Source organism: Hydractinia symbiolongicarpus, chromosome 9, assembly GCF_029227915.1.
Source record: "Hydractinia symbiolongicarpus strain clone_291-10 chromosome 9, HSymV2.1, whole genome shotgun sequence".
Lineage (NCBI taxonomy): Eukaryota > Metazoa > Cnidaria > Hydrozoa > Anthoathecata > Hydractiniidae > Hydractinia > Hydractinia symbiolongicarpus.
The window spans coordinates 23243908-23266147 of record NC_079883.1 but is presented as its reverse complement, the minus strand read 5'-3'; the positions used below and the strand labels follow the sequence as shown (position 1 = coordinate 23266147).

Below are 22240 nucleotides of genomic sequence, written 5' to 3'. Positions count from 1 at the left end.
TGTTTAAACAGACTTATCTGTTCTGAGTAAACAATTTTTATACCAAATCTATATCGATTCTTCTGCAGTTACTTATATAAAAACAGTTTTAAATAACTAATTTATTTCTCCAATTTCGTTTATCAAAAATATACTCTATATCAAAAGTTATATTACATTATGATACTGCGTACTGCCATTTTTTAAAATTCTAACGCTTAACTTAGATCACGTGGCTATTGTTTTATTAAGGAATTCTAGTTGATGACAGCAGCGTGCTCGAACGTTCATCGCTATATATCATCACATATTTTTTTTAATGTTCTGGTCATGCTGTCTCAAATGGTGTGTTTTTTTCTTTCAAATGGTTTAGTTTTAGGGAAAAAGGGGAAAAGTAAGACGAAAAAGCACGAAAAGCAACTTTTTGAAAATATATAAATACAACATACTTCAAGTGTAGAATTCGCCATTTCAAAACAAAAATAAAACAAAAAACAAATTAATTAAAAGTTTTTACAAAGCTTTTATACATTACATATCTCCGCGTAAATTACATCGTACATTAGGGTTGCGCTTCCAAGGCTTCTCAAATCTTTGCTTTTTAATTCTCGTAGAAGTGTAAAAAAAAATAAGTTGTGTAAAGAGAGTCTTTTACCATCCTCTGGGTTTGTTGCCTATGTCAAAGCCGCTAGCGCCTACTTAGCGGAGGCCTGCGGATATATAATCGGTGAGGCGGAAACAGATTTAACATGTCCCTCCCATTCCACCTTGTATAAAAAAAAGTAATTAAATTGTTTTCAACTTCTAGTAGCTACGTCGTGTTGCAATTTCTTTTCGACTTCTAATTTCTGTCTGAGTACAACTTCGTCCCCAGATCCATTAATTACTTTACCGTCATAGTTTTGCAGGAATCAGTGTTCGCTAATGACAAAAAAAAACAGTCATAAAGAATAGGTCATCGGTAATAGACAAACAAAACAAAAGACAGTAGGTTGTCAACGGGTAACAGTTTTGAAAAAAGACGGCAAAAATTTTTAGTCGGTAAAAAAAATTAGTTACTAGACCGAAGTTTGATCACATTTTAACGACTTTATTTTTACTAATAAGGTAGTCTGAAATCACTGCATCAGACGCGTGACTATGTTGTTACAAAATTAGGCACTACGAAGGAGAGTGTTAACGACTTTGACCTATTACTCAGCACGTATTTTTATTGGTTGAAAAAGCACAAACGGTTGTTGTAGACGGAAGAAAAAGAAACAGATTTCATCCTAATAAAATGAGTTTAATCGGCCAACACGGACAATAAGAATTGAATTTTTAATAAAACGACTTGTCACAAAAACCTTCAGAGATCTTTTAAAAATATTTACATGAATACATACATCACTCAATAAAATATCTAAAATTTAAAAAAAAATAAAAAAATAAAAGAAATAGGTAACATAAGAAAGAACAGACACCCGCTTTTCAATGCTTCGTCGAGTATTATATGCAAGTAAAAAAAATTCAAATACTATCGTATCCCAATGGCTTTTACTACACCGACCAATTTTATACGGCCTTAAATAGAGCTATTTTTAAATTTTCATGGTCACACTTTCATAGGCAAACATTCTCTACATGAAGTGAAAATAACCACAAAGAAACAGCCCAACCAAACAAGGTCAGTAAATATAAAACAACGTTACAATGTATTCAATGTCTGTACACTCCTTCAACATGCTTCTTTTTATGTTCTAAAAAAATTTCTGAACGCAGAAATGTTTCACCACAAACGTCGCATTTGTTTATAGACGGTAGCTGAAGTTCTGTTGCCGTTCCCGTAACATCAGAGAACACTTCATCGTCCCCGTACGACGCACGTGCTCCGCTTTGATGTACTTCATCCATGTGTTTTTGGATATGCGAGAGAGAAAAAAATGATTTATCACAAGACGTGCATTGATATGTCCTCTGCACGGAGTGTTTTCGATCGTCTTCGCGCGATGAATGAGCTGAAGACTTGTGGGCTTCGAAATCGCTTGAAACTTCAAAGCGTGCAAAGCAAACAGGACAGATAAACCTCCCGGTATCGTGGGTCTTCTTATGCGCATCAAACTGTTCCTTCGATTCGAAGTAAAAACAACACACAGTGCATTCATGCTCAGTAGCCATTTTGTGACTACGCACGTGCTCTTCGCATGCTTCGACGTGGTCAAACTCCAAGAGGCACAACCCACACTGAAACCTGTCATTCTTATGAAACTCTTCTTCGTGTTTATCAAGGTGAGTTTGGGTGTGAAAATACTTACTACATAGCGAGCAATATAAATCTTCTCTCTTTTTCATATGCACTATACTGTAATGAAAATGCAAGGTGGAAAGCGTTTGGAATTGTTTGTTGCATAAAAAGCACATCAACGTTTCTTCGTCAATAGTTTTTCCGTGAGTATCCCGAAAGTGAGATTCGCACCGTGGGCGGGTTAAAAAACGCAAGTCACACAGCCTGCATTCCACTTTTAACAACTCCGGGTGGCTCTTAGCTATGTGTTTTTCCATGTTTTTCTTACACGCGAAGTTGCATAAGGAACAATAAGTTTTCTTCTTCGATAACGTGACTTTTTTGTCGGCGCCGTGACGAACGTGCATGTGCCATTTTAATTCATGACGTACAAGTTGTTGTTCACACACTGTACAACATAAACAGTTTTTCTCCGCAACATCCTTGCTATTCTGGTGAGATTTTACGTGCTTTTTTAGTACTGCAGCAGAGACAAACAGCATATCACAGTGTTTGCACAGAAACTGCTTCACAACAGTTGTACTATGATCTGAGTCACTACTTTCGCTTTCGTTTTCGTTTTCGTTAGCCAACGCAATGTCGACCTCGCTTTCAGACGACACGTGTTTAAATTCCTCCTCACTTTCGCTGTCTTCTTTCACCGGCTGCTTCTCTATCAAAGATTCTTTTTTGATTAGTCGCTTGTGTTTTAATCCAGTCTTCTTTATTTGCGCCAATTTCGTTACAGGGCCATCCCTTTTCGGCGTCTTCTTTTTAGACTGAAGAACATTTAAAACATTGTCATTGACGGTTCGCTTGCGACCACTCGATCGTCGCACGTCGACAACATTTTCATTTAAATTTTTCGGACTTTTAACTGCCCTGGGTTTCTTCTTTATACCTTTGAGAACTTCGTTGAACTTGCTGCGGCTACGTTTCGGCAAGTCGATTGGTTTTATTACGACAGACGTGGAAGTGTCGTAATCCTGTTCTATACCAAGTGCTCGATTAACAAAACAGTCTCGATGCTCCAGTCCAAATGTATAAAGCAAGGCGTGTTTTCCTTCCAAATGTTTTCTGAGTGCATACTTCTTATAAAACCCTACACCGCAATATACACACACGTATGGGTAAGGAACGCTGAAGTGTTTCTCGGGGTTGATCTCGTGAATTGTCACGTGACTCGCGAGTTCTGTTTGGCATGGAAAAGCTAAACTGCACTGTGAGCAAATATACATGGCATCGGAGTGTAGTTGTGGAATGTTTTGTTTCGTGGTTTGTTCTTCTTCTGACGACGATATAATTTCTTCTTCTTCAGTTTCTTCTTCTATCTCGTCATCAGTATCACTTTGTGACATGCTCTTTATTGCCTCACCTGTTTGAACGCAAACCAACTCATTGTTTTTTGACCCAACTGCTTCATTCTGTATTATTATTTCAGTCTTTTTTTCTTCACAATTTCCATCATTTTCGTCAATTACTGGCTTAATTTCAGGTAAATTTTTGGAAGGCTTGTGCTTCGGCGGTCTTCCTCTTTTTTTAGGTGCAACTTCAACTTTTGTTTCCGGATCATTTTTCGAATATTGTGTTGCCGAACTTTCGGTATCATTATTGGTAATTTCGCCTGGTTGAAATTCGACAATCTCGGTTTCTAACTGCGGCTTCGCCGTGGGTTTATCTTCCATCTGAGAAACGTTGTGGTTCATCTTTCTTACTTCTGTTTCTTTCTTAAAGGCTTTTGGAGGACGACCCGGTCTTATTATTTTACGCTCACGTTTTGGTGATGCATTTGCCGTATTTTTTAAAAGAGATTGGACCGACTTATTTGTTTTTTCTTTTTCAATTTCAAGAGGTTCGTTGGGAACAACGATTTTACATTTCTTATGTGCATCATCTTCTTTTGGCAAGCTATTTAGTTTTCTTTTTCTTGCTTTCTCCTTTTCCAACTTCTGCTTCTCCTTGTTAAAAAGCCACGGGTGTGCTACTTTAAAATGAGCCAAGTACTGTCCGGAAGTGAAGTACCCTCTTCCGCACACCGCGCAAGTGAAGGGATAAGGCATTGCATTCGACGACGGTGCAAGTTCCAAACCAGCAGGCGTAACCTTAGTAGCAAGGGGGTTTACTTCATTCTTGGGATTCTTCTTCAGTTTTGTTTGCAATTGTTTTAAATGTTTTACTTCTTTCGAATGTTTCAACAGCAAGTGCGTTTTCATCGAAGTCTTCCTGATCAGTTGTTTACAAAGAACGCAAGCCACGTCTCGACTCTTCTCATCAAAGATTATGGAACCGTAGCTAAAATGTTGCTGTAAATGAATTTTCAGTTCTCCAAACATGTTAAATCGCCAGTCACACATTTTGCAAAAAGGCGACTCCAATCCACCCATCATGAAGCTGACAAGTTTGTCTCGCTCATCCAGTATTTCTGTCGACGTTTTTTCACTCTTTTTTTCCTCAGTAGCGCATCCTATGACGGCAGTTTTAACTGGTTGTGTCTTTATCACCTTTTTTATACTCCAAGTCTGCTGTTTGATTTTTTTAGCAGGCTTTTTAAGATCTATCTTTTCTTTTTCGGCTTTGGTGGCAGCCAGTTTCTGTGGTATATTGTTAGAATAGGATTTTTCCGACACAACAAAATCAACATTCGGTTCTTTATCGTCAAGGTTTTCCATTTTATAACTACCTCGTATCTTTTTACTTGTAATGATCTCCTTCTTCTTGCTCTCCTTTTTCTTGGTCTTCTTCTTTTGCTCTTCGTCGTTTATTGCTCCCTTGTCGTTTTTCTTACCCTTTCCTTTTTGTTCCTCATTTATCTCACTTCCCTTTTTCTTACTGTCACTCTTCAGGTTCAAAGTGTCGGATTTATCTTCCACAATTTGTACACTAATCTGCTCGGCGGTGCAGATATGGTTTAACACCCTCCTCTGTTGTTGTTCCTCTGCTAGTAAATCAAGCCTGCTCTTCCTTAACTGTGTATTAGCTTTCCTAACCAGCTGATTCTCATTTTGCCACTGAGAAGTCATGTGTAAAACGAGCGCATCTCTGCGAAGAAGATCGTTACAATAGGCACAGTAAATGAATGGAGACCCAATTGATAAATTCTGTTGGTGCTTCGCCATATGCACACTTATTCCTTCCTTTTTTCGCAACAGAACAAAACAATGTGGGCATATTACATCATCTAACATTAGCTTATCACTGTGGTTACTTTTCATATGATCAGGTAAAGCATCCACGTTCACTACCTCTGTACACAACAAGCAACGGACACCATGCTTTGTTAGCGACTGCAGGTGCTTTCGGATGTGGTACTTTTCGTAGTTAGCGGGAACACTTACCAAGCAATGCAAACATATGGCCGGATCTTGAGGCACTTTTGTTGCTACTTCTGGATGGGAAATGTTGTTTTTGACGTTGATTCCGGACAATATTTTTTTGAGGTCGTATTCTTTTGCTATCTTCCAATCAGAACCCCATTCATCTTCTTTGCTCTTCTCACCGCTGTTTTTTAAGGTACAATATTTTGTGACATATGCACCTATCCAGTCAGCCGCTAAAAAGAAACCGACACTGGTGTCTGTTTTGTTGTTTTTCTTGTGTTCAGTCAACTCTTTCGACGTTTCGAAAACTTGACAGCATAGAGAACATTTGTCGAGTTCTTCTTCATCGCTCAAAACTTCATCAGAATCGATTCGAACATTCATCTTCTCATGAACAAAGTGTTTTTTTATGTGCTCGCAAAGTTGTTCAGCGTTGGCGAATTTTCTTTTGCATAGCAGACAGAGCAGAAGTCGTGGCTCTGCGTGAGTCTTCATATGCACGATGAACGTCAGGTCCCCTTCAATGTTCTGTTTGCAAACGTAGCAATAAAACAGTCTGCTGTCGCCAAGGATTTCTTTCGGTATTTTGGACGTAATCACAAATTTCTTTGGTCCCGTTTCCTCTTCGGGGAACAGTGATTGGTGCTCTAAACTCGACAACTTATTCTGTTCAATCTCGATAACCATCTTACCGTTGTTATCACGAGGCACGTTAGCTTCGATCACGTGTAGCTGAGAATGTTCTGTGAACGCATCCAACGAGTGGAAAACCTTATAACACAATTCACAGTAGAAACCGGAATGAGCGAGGTAGGTATGAACTTTCAACTCGGTTGCCGTGCTAAATGATTGATCGCAAACGTAACACGTTTCTACGGCAACGCCGGCATGATGAAAACTGTGCCGCCACAAGGCAATCTCATTCGTATAATGGGCGTTACAGATGGAACACGTTTGCAGGTGTTGGTCGAACTTCGTCTTCTTGATGTATTTCGTTTGCAACTCCTTGACCTTGATGTTGTGAAATATCGCTACGTGAAGAAGACACGTTTCTTGGCAATCAAATAACCGGCAACAAATAGTGCATAAGATAAAAGACTTATCCACCAACACTCCACCGGAGGGTTTATTGACGGCAGGTGCTTTACAGACGTATATTTTGTACGGAGAGTCGGGTTTGCATACAGTCTGATGGTACGCGAGTGTTTCGTTGTAAAAGAAAACCAAATTGCAGGTAGCACATTTCAAGTTTTTCGACGTAGCATCTAAGAAAAAAAAAATTGAAGTGTGTCATATTTTAAGAAAAATTGAGTCCTCAGTGCTTACTCAGCCGCAAAGCTTACAATTTTAATGACAATTTACACTTGTCCTTTTTATCAATAACAGTAAATAAATAAAAAGGTTCTTAAAAAAAGAGTCGACAGTACATTTGAAGACACGTAAGCACACAATTTCGTCGTGGTTCCATAAACTGAAGTTAACAGTAAAAGGGTGAACCGTGGAGTGGGGCATGGGCTTGAAATCACGTTTCAGTATCATTTTCATGATAACAAAAGTTAAAAACTTACTGGCAACTCTTCTAAGAAAACAATTTAAAAAGTAGTTGCATCGTTTAATGCAGGTGTCCTCTGATTAGATGGAAAAATGTTTTACAAGTATCCATTTCGTGTATAAATTTTTTTTTGTTAATTGACACTTAGATTTTTAGAAAGTTTTCATGGGACTTTGACAGGAATTAGACCGGTGTAATGAAACCTATGCATTAATCAAGCGACCGCCTTTTGGAGTGTGCGTTAATCAGAGAGTATGCTGCGAAGAAAAAAAACATGTCCTAGAACTAAAATTATATTTGACTTTTATCCTAGTATAGATATAGATGAATATGACACGCTTGGGATATTCATTGTGATTCGTTTTCTGTCACGTGTTACTATATCTATACCTCTCCGAAAATTGCTTTCATCCTCTCCGTGAGCTATTACAAAACCCGTTTGATTCTACTGGGCTTAACCGGTAGCTAGAAGAAGGTACAATTTGAAAACTATTTTTAACATGTGGGAACCTTTTGTTAAAAAAATTGTCCAGTAGTACAAATTCATTTGCATTGTGGAGTTACAATATTTAGTTGAGAGATATTATCCGCTGATGATGGAAAAAGAAATTCGCGAATTTATGTTTTCCTGTTCCTTAAAATACACGCCTACAAATATTTTTAGAAAGGCAAACACTAATTGTTTTTATATTTGTTGACCTAGAACATGTCAGTATAGGCCACAAATTGCACCCTGACCTGAAGATGGACCGCTTAAGCTGCTCCTAAACCAAAACTCTCAAGCTACCTCCAAACATATAACGTATTGTAAACACAAAAAGCAATACTAGCGATACAGGTTAACATTTTCAGGCAATAGTCAACACCAAAAATTTGTCACCTTGTGTCCCTGTTATTTAAATAAATGGCTGAAGTCAAACTACAGTTGCTTAAAATGAAGTAACTTGAAACTCGTTTATTCAAACATTCACTTACCTCCAATAGGTTGACGCTCTTCTTGAGTGAGATAAACATTTTTCAGGATAGTAGCAAATTTCGCTTGAAACACACAATCCACCCAGCTTTCATCCGCAGGTAACCATGGCAACATGTGAGATTGCGAAAGATGTTTTTTTAATTGCTCTCTGCTGGAGAGCTTCGAGTTGCAACGATAGCATTCGTAAATCACATCCACGTGACCCTCCACGTGACTCTTTACGTGACGGATTTGCTTTTTGCAAATATAGCATGGCTTCGTAATGTTCACCACCTTTTTCTTCGACCGACACTCTTCCAACTGAGCGTGTCGGTTGAACTCCTCCGCAGTGCAGAAACATTTTTCACAAGGTCTGCAGAGGTAAATACTGGGAGGAGGGTGCGCATAGCGTTTGTGAACTCTCAGTTGGTGCAGACAAGGGAAGCTATGTGAACAGACGTCGCAAACGACGGCTTCCATCTTCTTTTTGCCACACTTCGAACATTTACATGTGGATTTAGGCGTTGACTCCTCCTCCATTGCAGGGAGTTCACTCGATGTACTCGCCTTCGGAATTACTTTAAGCGATAGATCTTTAGAGGGAAGCAATTTCTTTGATTCTATCTCCAATGATGCGATCGTTTTTGAACCACCCTCCATCGCACGTTTTATCACATTTTTGACGGAACCCGAACATGACTTTTTATGTTTATGATAAGAGTCAGAATCTTTGAACGCGATTCCACACGGCTTACAAATCGAAAGCTGGACAAATCTCCAATTGTGATAGCTTCTGAAATGAACCATCAAATGTTTGCGATTTCGGCATGGCGTATTACAATCAAAACACAACAACAACTTAACAGCATTAAAAAACGCGTTAGGTGGTGTGCCATCCACGTTCACCTCATAATGACCAAAGCCAGGAACTTCACAGAGAGCATGCTTCCCGTTTAGCGCACGTACATCTTCTAGTGGTAGCGATAGCATCTGTGTAGCACCATCTTCGTTCTGTATTTTTGCTGGTAATATAACACCTTCGTTGAATTCTCGTTTCACTTTTACTTCCTTCTTTAACCTATGCATCTCCATGTGGCCAACTAACGCTGATAAACTACCGAACGCTGCATAGTGGACTCTATTTTGATCGCATACAAAGCATTGGTAAAACGAAACCTTTGGACATTGTTTCAATCTCAAATGCTTTTTCAGCAAGGACTTACTCAAGCTTTTGAAACCGCATTTTAGACAACTATATTTAACAGTTCTTGGATGGAAAATTTTGTTGTGATTGCGAAACGCATGGTTCGATGGAAACAGAGTCTTACAATATGAACAATGGACGACCACCCGCTTCTTATCAGCATGACTTTGGCTTGCACTCCGTGGTTGTGGTCGGAGCAATGACGTCAGGCTGTCCTTAAAGCAAGTCATGACATGAGTTTTGAGGTTTTCTAACGATTGAAAAAATTGTTTACACAGCATGCATTGCCCACTGTCTTTCAAGTCAGGACAGTCCTTTAAATTGATATGTTCGTAAAAACTCTCGCGATCTTTAAAGCCTCGTATACACTGCACACAACTTCGTTTCGATTGCTTGCTTTGTTTAAGCGCGTTCCATCTTTTTCTTCTTATTTTTTTCTTTTTCAAATTTCTTATCGTGCTATCGTATTTAGAAATCAGTGTTACTTTTGGCACACCCAAGCAAAAGTGCGAAGCAGAATCCTCCTCCACGTCAAAACATTCTTTGCATTCTTGGCATTCCATGTAAGAGACCTGGTGAAGAGGTATGTGTTTCTCAACGTTTTGTTTTGATGAAAACAGTTTCTTGCAAACAAAACATTTTTCTGGCTTTGAATCGTTTATGTTATTTAGACATCTTCGAATTTGATGTTTTCTCAAATGCAGCTCCTTTCGAAAGGCCTTGTTACACTGAGCACACTTCCATAACTTCTTCTTTGCCAAACTCGAATCTTCAATCGCAGTATGAACGGTACTTTTATGTGATTGATAACTTTGGATGTCTTCAAAAGATTTGCAACAAAGAGGACATTGCTTCTTGTGTTTAGCGTGTTGCAAAATATGCTTGGTCAGCTTTTTTCTGTTGCATATTCGCATTTTGCATTGGGGACAGATAAGCTTCACATACACGCGGTCGTGTTTTAAAAGTTCCGACGACGTGAATCGTTGACGGCAGTAACGACACTTGTCCTTCTTCTGACCTAAAAATACAATGTGTTTCACATTAACATGTTTACTCGGTGAAATAACATTTTGACTGACAAAAATGCAATAAAATCAGGGGAAAAGTTCAATAATTTGTTCACCAAAAATTGTTGCGAGGGTCAATCTATTTACAGGGTGGCCACAGATTTAAAACTTCGCAATTTTAGAAAAAGGTGGGAAGTGATTTAGGTTAAATTTTAGGAGAAAATACATTTTAAGACATTTTGCTTAAACTTTAGGAGGGAATGAAGTTACTAATAAACAAGCCTCTCCTTTTCTTGTTCTTTTCGAATTGCAGTAATTATGGTAATATAATTCATCAGTCCTATTGCAAGATAAACATATGCTCAATTGTTTTTCATATAAAACCTAAAGTTACCATAAACAATTTTAGGAGATTTTAGGAGGAATCAATATTTTGAGACCAACTTTAAGGTTATTTAGGAAATTTCAGGTAGCGTGGCCGCTCTGAATTAAAATTAAACACTAGCAAATACAATTGTAATTCAATTACGATTGTTGAAAATCTAATAAAACTCAAATAATTTCCCAAGGAACATTTGAAAATTGACCATAAAAGTACCAACAAAAACACTGAGTTGCAGACAGTTCTCTCCATATAAATTCTAGCAATTTAGTTTCTCGTTAAAATAAATCATACAACTAACATCTTATCCATTGTCACACTTACCAGGTACTGTATGTTTTGTCACTTCCTATAAAACAAATATGAAGAATTACAATGATATACACAAACAACCCTATGGATTGAGTACACAGATACATGTACCTGCAATTTCAAAAAAAATAAAAAAACGAAGAATATTTAAGAAAAACTTTTAATTAATTTTCTTCTTGGCACATAAGTACATAATTAGTTACGGTAAAAATAGGGGGGAGGGTGTATTTCTTCCATTCCCATTAAAATAGGATTGACTGCACATCCTCAGTTACTAAGAACAAAAGTTTTACTTTCAGTCTCATAGTTGCTAAGAAGTTGTGAAGCATAAGGTTTAAACTTAGGTGATTTCAGCTCACACTTGTTATATTTCAGCTCTGATGTTATTTATTTACAAAGCAGTTCTTTGACTTTTTATTCTTTTAAAGAACTGTTTTTTAGGTTGCTTGTAAGTTGATCGAGGTTAAGGCCTTGATTGCATATTTCCAAATTTTCAGCGCAGCTTACCAGCTAAGATTTTTACCCAATCTAAGCTGGTTCATATAAAAAATGTGTTGTTATCACCACCTTACAACCTTGTCTTGTGGACCCCCATAGAATTTGAAACACAAACTAAAGAATTATATACCTTCTCCTTTGATAACATTCCAAAAAAATCGAATTCCTTGTATCCAACTTTTCTTTTTTCTTCCTTGTTGTCACCACATAGAATTGGTTTCACATGTACATATTCTGGAAAATGGTGCAGCTTACTCGAATCTAATTTTTCATCTGTTTTAAAAACATTTGATTGATTTATAATTTTGTGTTTGCATTTATCGACATCACCATAATCAATCTCAACAACTGAGTTCAAATTTTCTTTCACATCTTTCTTAGTAACTGAAGCTACGACCTCGTCTTCACATTTATTAGAAACACTAGAATTTGTCTCAATAGTAGAGTCTTCTTTTTGATCAATATCAGCTTGAGGTACAACTTCCTCTGCATTGACATGACTGCAACTTATCTTGGTAACCGGGTCTACACTTTGGTGAACATCATTTTCAACAATTGGAGATACAACTTTCTCTGAATTGATACAGCATTCCATTTCTGTTACTGAGTCCGTATCATGCTCAACATTTTTTTCAGTGGCTTCAGTTATAACTGCTTTTGCACATTTATAGCCATCACTTGAAACTATCTCCTTTAAAGAGTTTAAATTTGAATTTTCTGTACATTTATAACCAACACTAGAATCTATTTCAAAAAAGTCTCTGTTGGCTTGAATTACATTTTTTGCAGCACTTTCAACATTAAAAACCATTTTGGTGACTGGGTCTGTATTTGGTTCAACTTCTGTTTTATCAGACTGGCTTGCAGCTTTACATTTATCAACATCCTTTCGATTTAATTGAATAACTGCGTCAGCATTTTGTTTACTACTGCTTAAGTTTCCTCTTTTTACTTTAGTGGAATGTGGTACACCAAGTGTTTTACAATGTCTAGGTATTTGCAAATGTTTTGGAAATGGTTCGACCAACATGTAATCTTTAACAATAGACGAAATGCTCAACTTTGTGGGATCTTGTAGGACTTCTTCTACAAAAGGTTTTTGCATTGAGAGCTTCTCCTTTGTGGTTCTAACTGTCTGAAAATTGTTGTCTTTTGTAACAGATGCAGGTGTATGGTTATTAAGAGAAAATTTCTTCTGATATTCAATTTTACGAGACAACAGCAAATCTTTATATTTTCCATTTAAGACGTCACTTTCTTTTTCCCAGGTGTGTATGTTCCATGTTACTCTGCAATACGAGATGTTGTCTCTCTAAATATTAAACGGACATTTCACACTTGTATTCTGCATGTAAAGTTAGATGCAACTACTAATCGCAAATGCAGAAGTAATACTGCTAAGGCAGAAAAAAATCTTAGGAGTATTTATCTGTATTTTCCCCCTTGCCTAGAATAACTTTAAGTCAAGAAAAGATTATTGTGTATATATTTTGACATGTAAGCTTAGAAAAAATCAGCAGAAACAGGTTAACTTTTTGTGCCATTTTTTATAGAATTTTATCTACATGGTGACTACATAAAATCTTTTATTTTTCCTGGACAAAATTGTTTGAGATCCTAAGACAACTTCAGGACAAAACTGCTAACCATGCCAAATTTTTGGAGAAAATTTTTTTTTTAATTTTATTTCTGTAATATTTAAAAAGAGTCTTTTCATCATACATAAAATTTATTGATTAAATTTTGTTAGGTAACAGAAATTTAAGAGATTCAAAGAGTGATGACCAAAGATACGTAGAACATAACAAAGCCTAAAAAAATCCATGTAAACACAACAAAATTTCATTGTGGTCAGAAATCTCTTTTTTAGTAAATCCTATTGTGGGGCCATGTAAAGGCTTTCTAACTTACCATGACCGCAAAATCAGTGATATCTATGATTTCTAATTTACCAATGGCAGTGACCGGTTTTTGTTTACTTTCATTTCTTGTCTCCACGCTACTGTGTTGTGACTTTGAGTTAATTTTTTTTGAATTCGGAATGTTCACAAAGTTTCCTAACTTGATCATAGAGGTAGGGAGATTACTGTTTTTGTCAATCTTTAAGCTTACAGATGGCTTTTGTGTTCTTGCATTATCATTCACTTGCTGATTGGTTTGGCCATTTTTATCCGATTTTTTAGTAGTGGGTGGTGTAACAGTGTTGTTTGCGTTCTGGTTAGTATTAGAAGATACTTTGTTGTTGTCAATACTAGCTTTTGCATTATGGGTAATACCAGGAGAAGAATCTTTGATGTTGTCAATACTAGCTTTTGCATTATGGGTAATACTAGGAGAAGAATCTTTGATGTTGTCAATACTAGCTTTCGCAAGATGGTTAATACTAGGAGAAGAATTTTTGATGTTGTCAATACTAGCTTTTTTATTCTGGTTAATATAAGGAGAAGATACTTTGTTGTTGTCAAACGCAGCTTTTGGAATTTGATTTGTAACTATATACAATGGTATTGTACTTCGAACATTTTTTGCATTTAAAGCTTCACATAGTCTCACAAGAGGATGCATCACAGGCCTAGGATTTTTTTGATTTGCAACAAATTTATTGCTATTACTTTTGAAATCAGGGTGCGTGTATTCTTGCTGCAGAGGTGCTTTTACAACGTAGGGTCTGATATGGTTAACTTTTGTTTTTTGTACAGAATTAGTACCCTTAGATGCTCCAAGAGTAACTGTGTTGGAAGCATGTGTGTTGGACACTGAACAAGATGGAGCATTGGAAGCGTCTTTTGAAGTTTCTTGAAGGTTCTAAAACAAAATTATTATTAAACATACACCAAAGTGAGTTTGTAATAACCCCAAACTTTTTCATTACTGAGCCACCTAAACTTTAATTAAGTTTCGTTGGATTACTCTCATATATACTATATATATATATATATATATCACTGACTTCTTTGTTATATTCTTATACACTACACTTGTAAAGTTACGTTATTTATTATTTACAAAGTCAAGGAGTTCATCATTATACGAGAAAGCAAAGGATGAATCTTTCCAATGTTTTGAATTCAGTAAAAGACAAATGATAAATGGATACTTGGCACTACCTATTTGACCCTACCTATAACCACAACACAGATGTGATAATAAACCTCATGTAAACATAGCCCAAAAGAGGGAAAAAGTGTTGTTAAAAGACTAATTAAAATAAAGTAAATAAATTAAAAAACCTTAAGATAGTTCTGGTTATCAATGGTTTGGTTGCAAACAATATTACTTAAGTTTTTCTATCAACTTTTGATACCCAAACATTGTAATTAAAGGGGAACTCCAACGAGAGCAAGTTTTCTCTTTCATATAACTGAGATAAGCATAAAAACCCAAAAACATTTAAACTTTATTTGTTTTTCACATTGAAATTTTTATAAAGTAAAGTAACAGGAACTTTAACGTCCTTTGGGATTCCATTCCAACGGTTGACTATTCCTACCCTCCGACTGATGCACAAACTGGTTCATGGTCAGTAGATGGATATAAATGGGGCACGAGCGCTATATTAAAAGTGTACCACAGTGAACCCTAATGTAAACAATGACATCGCTTTTTAATTTTGGCTAGTAGCTATACATCCACTTGGATATAAAATTGAGAATGTGTGTACTTTTTTTAGTTCTATCTCAAAATTGGCAAATAGCATCACTTGACTAGTGCTCTGCATTTTGGCAGGCCACAAAAAAATTTACTTAGGCAGGGGTGCAGGCTGAATAACCAACATCAAATATGCGGTAGCTGCACTTTTCACAATGTCCGCATTATGGAACAATTCACTCCAAGACCTGGAAAATTCGAAATATTATTAAAATTTATTATTAAAATAACGATTTTTATACATTATGTTTTTTCACTGGAGTTCCCCTTTACCAATTTTTTTAACACCTTTTTTAGAGATGAAAAGTTAATTTATTTAATAACTCTAACTTCTGGAACTAAAACTGCAACAGAGGATAAAAAAACTTCTGAGACCTTAATCAATGTTTTAAAAAAAAGGCATTTTTAATGTAATCACACCTCTGCCAGTACTTCAGTTTTTGGTGTACCTACCACAGATTCTTTAGGTGTTATCATAAAATGTGATGGTGCCACTAAGTTTTTATCTGTCGGAATGGTACAAGAAGACACAACCGGCTTTGGCAATAGCTGAGAACCTTTGACAAAGGTTGTTGTTATTTCCTTATACTTCTCAACCAATGAGAAAATTTGGTTATTTGTTTTCTGTGAAGTGTTAAAGGTGTCTGCATTATCTTCATTTCCAATAGTTCCTTTTTGTTTAGTATTTGCAGGTTGTGTTGCAGGTTGTGTTGCAGGTATCGCTTGTATGGTCTTTTGGTGTGTGTTAGTTTTTTCTGCATGACTGTTTACCACTGAGAATAAAAAAAAAGCATAAAACAAAATTCAAGATAATAAATTTACTTTATAAATACAAACCGAAAAATCGTATTCTGTTAGGATACCTGCTTGTTGGCTTTGCATTTCTTTTAGTAAATCAGGAAGTAATTTCATCATTTCAGCCCTTAAAATAGAGGGGTCTATTCCAGATGTGGATGGATTTGTAGTTGTTGAAGTTAAAGGGGGCGTAGTGATAGACTTTTCAGTACTTCTGAGTATGTCATAAGAGTAACTAGTTGATGCTAAAGTCTTGGTGTTTAGTGTATCATCTGTTTGAAGTGTTGGTTGTGAATTTTGCAGTGATTCAAATTTTGGCTTTAAAATACTTTCCTGCAATGTTTTATTATTGTGCACATGAGACTCGTTGTCATCAGGGTCAGCAATATATAATGTATTCTCATCATCGTCATCATCAATGTCAAAATGTTTTTCCATACTGTCTTTGCAATTGTTCATATCACTAGAAAAACATCTATTTTCCTCAGAAATAGTGTCCTGGTGTATTTTTTTCCTTGAAATTAACTGAATTGTTTTCAGTTCAGGAGCAATTGCTTCACATATCTCTTCTACTGCAATAACACAACTCTTTGTGTGATTTTTATTTGTTTTCTGTGCTGCCTCTGCAATTTCCAAATGCTTTGCTTCTGTCATCGTATATCTACTTACGCTTTGTGATATTTTCTGACTGTCCAGTTTAGATACAAGAACTTCTGTTTTAAGTTTAGGATGGGAAGCCACATCATTCTTAACGTTAGTTTTATTTTCTTGCTCTAATTTTTGTGTCTTTTTATGATTACTTGTGTTATTCTCTTGTAAAACAAAATTTTCATTTCTATCATAATAGCACTTATTGGTTTGAGTTTTATTCTCTACTGTGCAAAGTTTACTTGGAGCTGTGTTGCTATCTAAATTATTTACAACGTTGGTTATGATAGTTTGTAGTGTTGACCAAACAACATTTTGTTCTTCAGTGCTGTCCATCATATTTGTATCTAAAACATGTCTATAATGAAAGTAATAATTTTATAAATATTAAAGATAAAAAAGTTTTCGATTTGGCTGTAGAATTAGCTAAGTTTAAATTTAAAGGCGTAAATAAAACGTCAGCTTTTAGGATTGTGATTATAGTTTATGAAAGACATGACAGTAATATACCTTAAATGGAATAAATCTTTCACAAGAATTCAATTTCACAAATCAATAACTTGAACTTTTTATATAATGCTAGAATTTAATTTCCAAATGAATAGTTTGAGTAAATATGTGCAAATGTCTTATAACTAGGGTTTGGAAAAAAAATATTATGTATGTTTTTATTGTAGCACAGTAGCATTTCATATCAAAACTAAAATCTTCAGTCTTGGTCATGAATGGTGTGCGATCGCACGCGCACGCGTCTGCACACGCCATGTGAAATTCAGGCGTGCTCTTTATCACACGCCTTTTTCTACTTCGTACACACGCCAAGCAGAACTGAGCTTATTTAAAGTAATCCCTTACCCATCCTTTACCCAATACATAATTGTTCTTCCGTGTTAAAATGCATCTCTAAAATGTATTTCTATTAAATACCCACTTTCATTAAAATTGCTGATGTGAGATATACATTTCAAATGTTTGCGTCTGTTTTCTACAATATTTTTTTGTTTTTCAGCTGGCAAAAAATTTCGTTATTAACCTTGTATTGCTCTCTTTAAGACGATGACAAATGGAAAAGAAGTACAAATCCTGTTGACCTACCTTCCCGATGGTGTACTTCTTAAGTTAATAGTTCTGTCCAAACTAGCTCTCTATGTTTAAGATAAACTTATTAGGAAGTAAGTTGTACACATGCTATTTACGAACTGAAGGTCAGGGCATCATAAGTTGAATATCACAGAAGTTGCCTGTGACATGCTTCGAAAATGCTTGTCACAGGCATAGTTCAATGCAAAGCAAAACTGTACAGGAGACTCAATTGTTAGAGTCTTCGCAGAACATCTCTTCTCACATAACTGAGGGCAGGGCTGACTTATTGCCTGCTGTGTCGTGTGGGAGACAGAACTTCTGGACTTCATTTTAATGCGATATACAACTTTTTCGATTATTATTACTAAATTTCACTTTCCCCTTTTAAAAAAATTTTTAAAACTTTATTGAACATGTTTCTTCTTTGGTATCATTACATTACGAGAACATTCCTCCGAAAGCTGTATTAAGGTACAGGACACCTAACCTATCCCATGTTCTGGTTATATTTAACTTGCATGGGTGTGCACTTTTCTCGCAGTATTTTCTGTGACGATGAAGGTCGGACTGACTTGTGGCATGGTTCCAAATAGTCTTCTGTCTTTCGTTCGAGTTTCATTGTAATGCACCAGATCAGCATAAGAGTGTCAGCATGAAGGAAAGGGGCCAACTTTATTGTTCTCTATATCTTACGCTCTTCATAATAACACCATTCATTTAAATTTCAAAACAAAATTACGTCGGCAATTTTTTTACCAACTACTATGCTTCAAAAACTTCGCACTGCCGCTCTCCTGAATATAATAATTGCACGCCAAAAGCATAAGCTAGGCGTGCGATACTGATCTCATGCCTGTATTAGTGTAGGCGTACGTACTACCGCACGCGGGTGCAAATATTCATGACCAAGACTAAATCTTTATCCCAATCATATGTATCCAAAGAATTGCCATCACTTTAATTCATGTAAGGATTCTCAGGACCTGGGTCAAAGAATGATGAATCTCAACAACTGGCATGAAGTCAGTGAAAGAAAAGATTTGAGTTATTAAGATATTATATTAACCAAGGTTGGGCAGAGTAAAACACAATTTACCATTATCCATAAATTTTGTTAAAAACAACATAAAAAAAATAAAACTTGCAAATCAGGAAATTGACAAAAATTCACAAAAACATATATATTCGTGAATGGTGACAGTGACAATTACAGAATTTTGTGAGAAGCCTAAAAAGAGTATTTTGTGAGGAGCCCAAAATGAGTAAAATCACAGAATTTAATTCTCAAAAAAAGAATCATGTTATTATTTCGTTTTTCGACTTTATCCACCAAAATTTACTGGCATCACAGCTACTGTAGTGTCAAATTCTAAGACAAAGATAGATTAATGGGCATACAGGAGGGATATACCCTGTCTACTGTTTTCAGAAGGGTCATGGGTTAGACAGGGAGTCTTGAGGTATGTAATTAACATTGAACGGCCCACAAAGTGTGTCATCTCCCTCACTTAGGGGTCATCTACGAAATTCGTAGCAATTCATATTAGCAAAATTTGTATATGCTATACAAATTTTCTTTTGTCATACAGTAATTAAATTTGTATGAAAGTTTTCTAAAATTGTAAAATTCCTATGAGTTTTAAATTAAAGGAAACCCGAGGTACAAAATGATGTTGGACTTATATTATAGAGCCTCAAAAGTTAGCTAACAAGTCTTTTTAAATTTTTTAAAAAGCTCTTATCGTTCTCAAGATTTTCATATTAAAAGAATTTCAGATTTAATTATGCTGCACAAATTATGATGTCATATTTCAGTAATAGCAAATTTGGACATTTCCTTTTATCAGTAAATTTAGACCTGGCAAGGGGTGTGCATTCAAACTTTATCAATGCATAGATATTATACAGGTTAATTAATTAACAATTTTTTTGCCAAAAGGACACTTGCTTGCTTGTCACAGGCCTCTTATTTTTTTTCAATAACTTAGGATCTGCAACTTGGTTTACAATCAAATTTTGTGGGTAAGCTTGTATAGGCCCTATATGTTTACTCACAAAATTTTATTGCAAACCGACATGCAAATCCCAAGTTTTGAGTTCGTCAGCAAAAAATTAAGAGGCCTGGGACGAGTAAATATGACATCATAATTCATGCAGCATAATTATATCTGAAATTCTTAAATGTGAATATCTTAGAACGAAAAGAGCTTTTTGTAAAAAATTTAAAAAGACTAGTTAGCTAACTTCTAAAGCTCTATAATTAAGTCCAACATTATTTTATATCTCGGGTTCCCTTTAAATCCGTACAAGTTTTTTAAAAAATTGTATGAGTTTTGAATTAAATTTGTATGGGTTTAAAAAAATTCATATGAGTTAAATTCGTATGAGTTTTAAATTAAAACAAAAATTTGCGTGTTTTTTTTAAAAAAATTCATTCGAGATTTTATTAAATTCGTATGAGATTTTTTAAACAAAATTTGTTTGAGTTTTTATAATTAAATGCATATGTTTTTTTTAAAAAAAAAATTGTAGAAGTTTTCTTATTAAATTCGCATGGGAAGAAAAACAAACTTATATAAATACAGCACAGTCCAGATGTAAGCGAACGCGTACACTTAAGTAGTTGTTTATCTTTTGTTCTTATTAATTATCTTGCAAGTCTTGTAAGTTAATAACTTGTGCGTAATAAACAAAAGATTATTGATTTATTTAAGAACAAAATATGGCGATAGAAATGTTTTTCTAAATCGGGTTTTAAAAATTTAAGAATGAAGAACGGCGATAGAAATGCTTCGTTAGATCGCGTTTTAAAAGGTTAAGAACGAAGAACGGCGATAAAAATGCTTTTTTGGATCATGTTTTAAAAGTTTAAGAACCGAAAAGCAGCAACAGATAATTATTTAATTTCACATTATAAGTTTCAATAATTTTGTTTATAAGTGCCAATCCTTTGAAATTCGCAAGAAAAGCATTTAAAGATGGTTGTTTGTAAGTTCTAATCATTTAAAGTGATAAAAATGGCGTTTAGAAATTGTTAATGTTTATTTCAATGCTAGATGCATAGCAAGAAGTTAGATTCCTATGAAGAAATTATATTGAAAATTAAATTCGTTTATAAATTCGTATCGCAATTCGTATGAAAATGCATATGAAAATTGTATAAGATTCATATAGGATTTTTTAAAAGTCGTATAACTAAAAACACTATACGAATTGTATACGATTTTTATACGAATTATAAGCAATTAAAATTGTAGATACTTTCTGCGCGTGTCTTGAGTTAACCTTTGGGGCTATGGTTACATTTACTCACCAACATTAAATCACCACCAGGTTTCGCCCTAGAAATAAATTTGGAGAGTTTAGCTATTACCACTAAGCTACACCACCACCCTTTCTATATTGATATAACAATTTGGTTGATAACATACAGATTAGTCAAGCATTAATTAGATATGATGCTGAAAATAGCTAGCTAGCTAAAATTAACAGGTTAAAAATATTGTCCAAACAAGACGTTGTTATGTGTGGAGCATAACAACAAAATAATAAAAGGAAATCCTCCTGCTGAGCGGCATTATGGAAGACATTAATACCATACCAGGAAAATACAGCGTAGCAAACAGTAAAAGTAAAAAAGTCCCACTTGGCTAGTTAGCCATCTAGCGATAATGCAAACGAAATAACAACAAACATCGCATAGACATAGATCATGCTTTCCTTCCCCCCTTGTTGAGTCTGTTTTCCAAAATGTCTTTACCTTCCAAACAATAATATTGCGAATCAAAACAAAAACGGCAGAACAAGCGAGTAGGATTAAGCACGTGATCACATCTAGCCTGCGTCCCCAGCCTCGCGTCTGGCTTAGCCTGAAATGTGTTTTTCTGGGATCAAATTTTTAACATGGCGGCGCGTAAAGTGCAACATCAACAAAAAATGTGAACTATGGAATTGTAAAATTCTAAAGAACTTGTTGTTGTAGGAGTTAATAGCAGCTAAATATCTTCTATTTTGTTTAGGAAAAATCTTTCTTTTTCATCGTTATCGTTATGAAAATAGCTAGCTGGTAATGTTGGCTCTATAGCTAAACCTCTTAGCTTTTTAAAGAGCACCCATGGCCACACGGCTATTTTCATAATGATAAGAAAGAGAAAAGCAAATAGCTGCTTGCTAACTAAATGCTACCAAACTGTCTGCTGAAATCATACTAAATATGCCTGCTCTGCACATTTTTAATCCTCTGAATCTGACAATTCTTTTTTTACCTGCTTAAAATAGTGTTGTCTTATTTGTTTTCATGGTCTTATCTTGTGGCAATAACGGTTACCAAATTTAACTTGAGTTTCTAAATTAAATTGGTGTCATTAAAATTTGTTAATATATCTTGTGTCTAAAGTTGCATGAAGTTTTTTCCACACTTTTTAATTGATTCAATCCTGCTCCAGAAGCACAAGGACAAAGGCTTTACACCAGTACGGCACTTTTCCCCCGATAGGTGAGTTTCCCCCAATCGGGCGAGACAACACGGAGCCTAACTTTTTATTACCCTGATCAAATGAGTGGCACTTTGGAGAGCTTTGAAGCTTGTAATCACTTA

The 22240-nt window shown here is 35.4% G+C and overlaps 1 protein-coding gene across 2 annotated transcripts; it reads right to left on the bottom strand.

The window, feature by feature from the left end:
* Nucleotides 1-381: 381 nt before the first annotated feature.
* LOC130657939 (uncharacterized) lies at nt 382-21325 on the bottom strand. 2 transcript variants are annotated; one of them, XM_057460936.1, is made up of 9 exons: nt 21245-21325; nt 20957-20984; nt 15981-16918; nt 15538-15890; nt 13381-14274; nt 11600-12781; nt 10984-11008; nt 8087-10288; nt 382-6824 (listed from the first exon to the last, which is right to left on the bottom strand). In XM_057460936.1, exons 3-9 carry the CDS (start codon nt 16897-16899, stop codon nt 1678-1680), a joined length of 10722 nt encoding a protein of 3573 aa, XP_057316919.1. In that variant the 5' UTR covers nt 16900-16918; nt 20957-20984; nt 21245-21325; the 3' UTR covers nt 382-1677. The 2 variants fall into 2 exon arrangements, with proteins under 2 accessions (XP_057316919.1, XP_057316920.1); XM_057460937.1 differs by lacking the exons at nt 20957-20984; nt 21245-21325 and having other exon boundaries at nt 15571-15890; nt 15981-17203.
* Nucleotides 21326-22240: the final 915 nt, after the last annotated feature.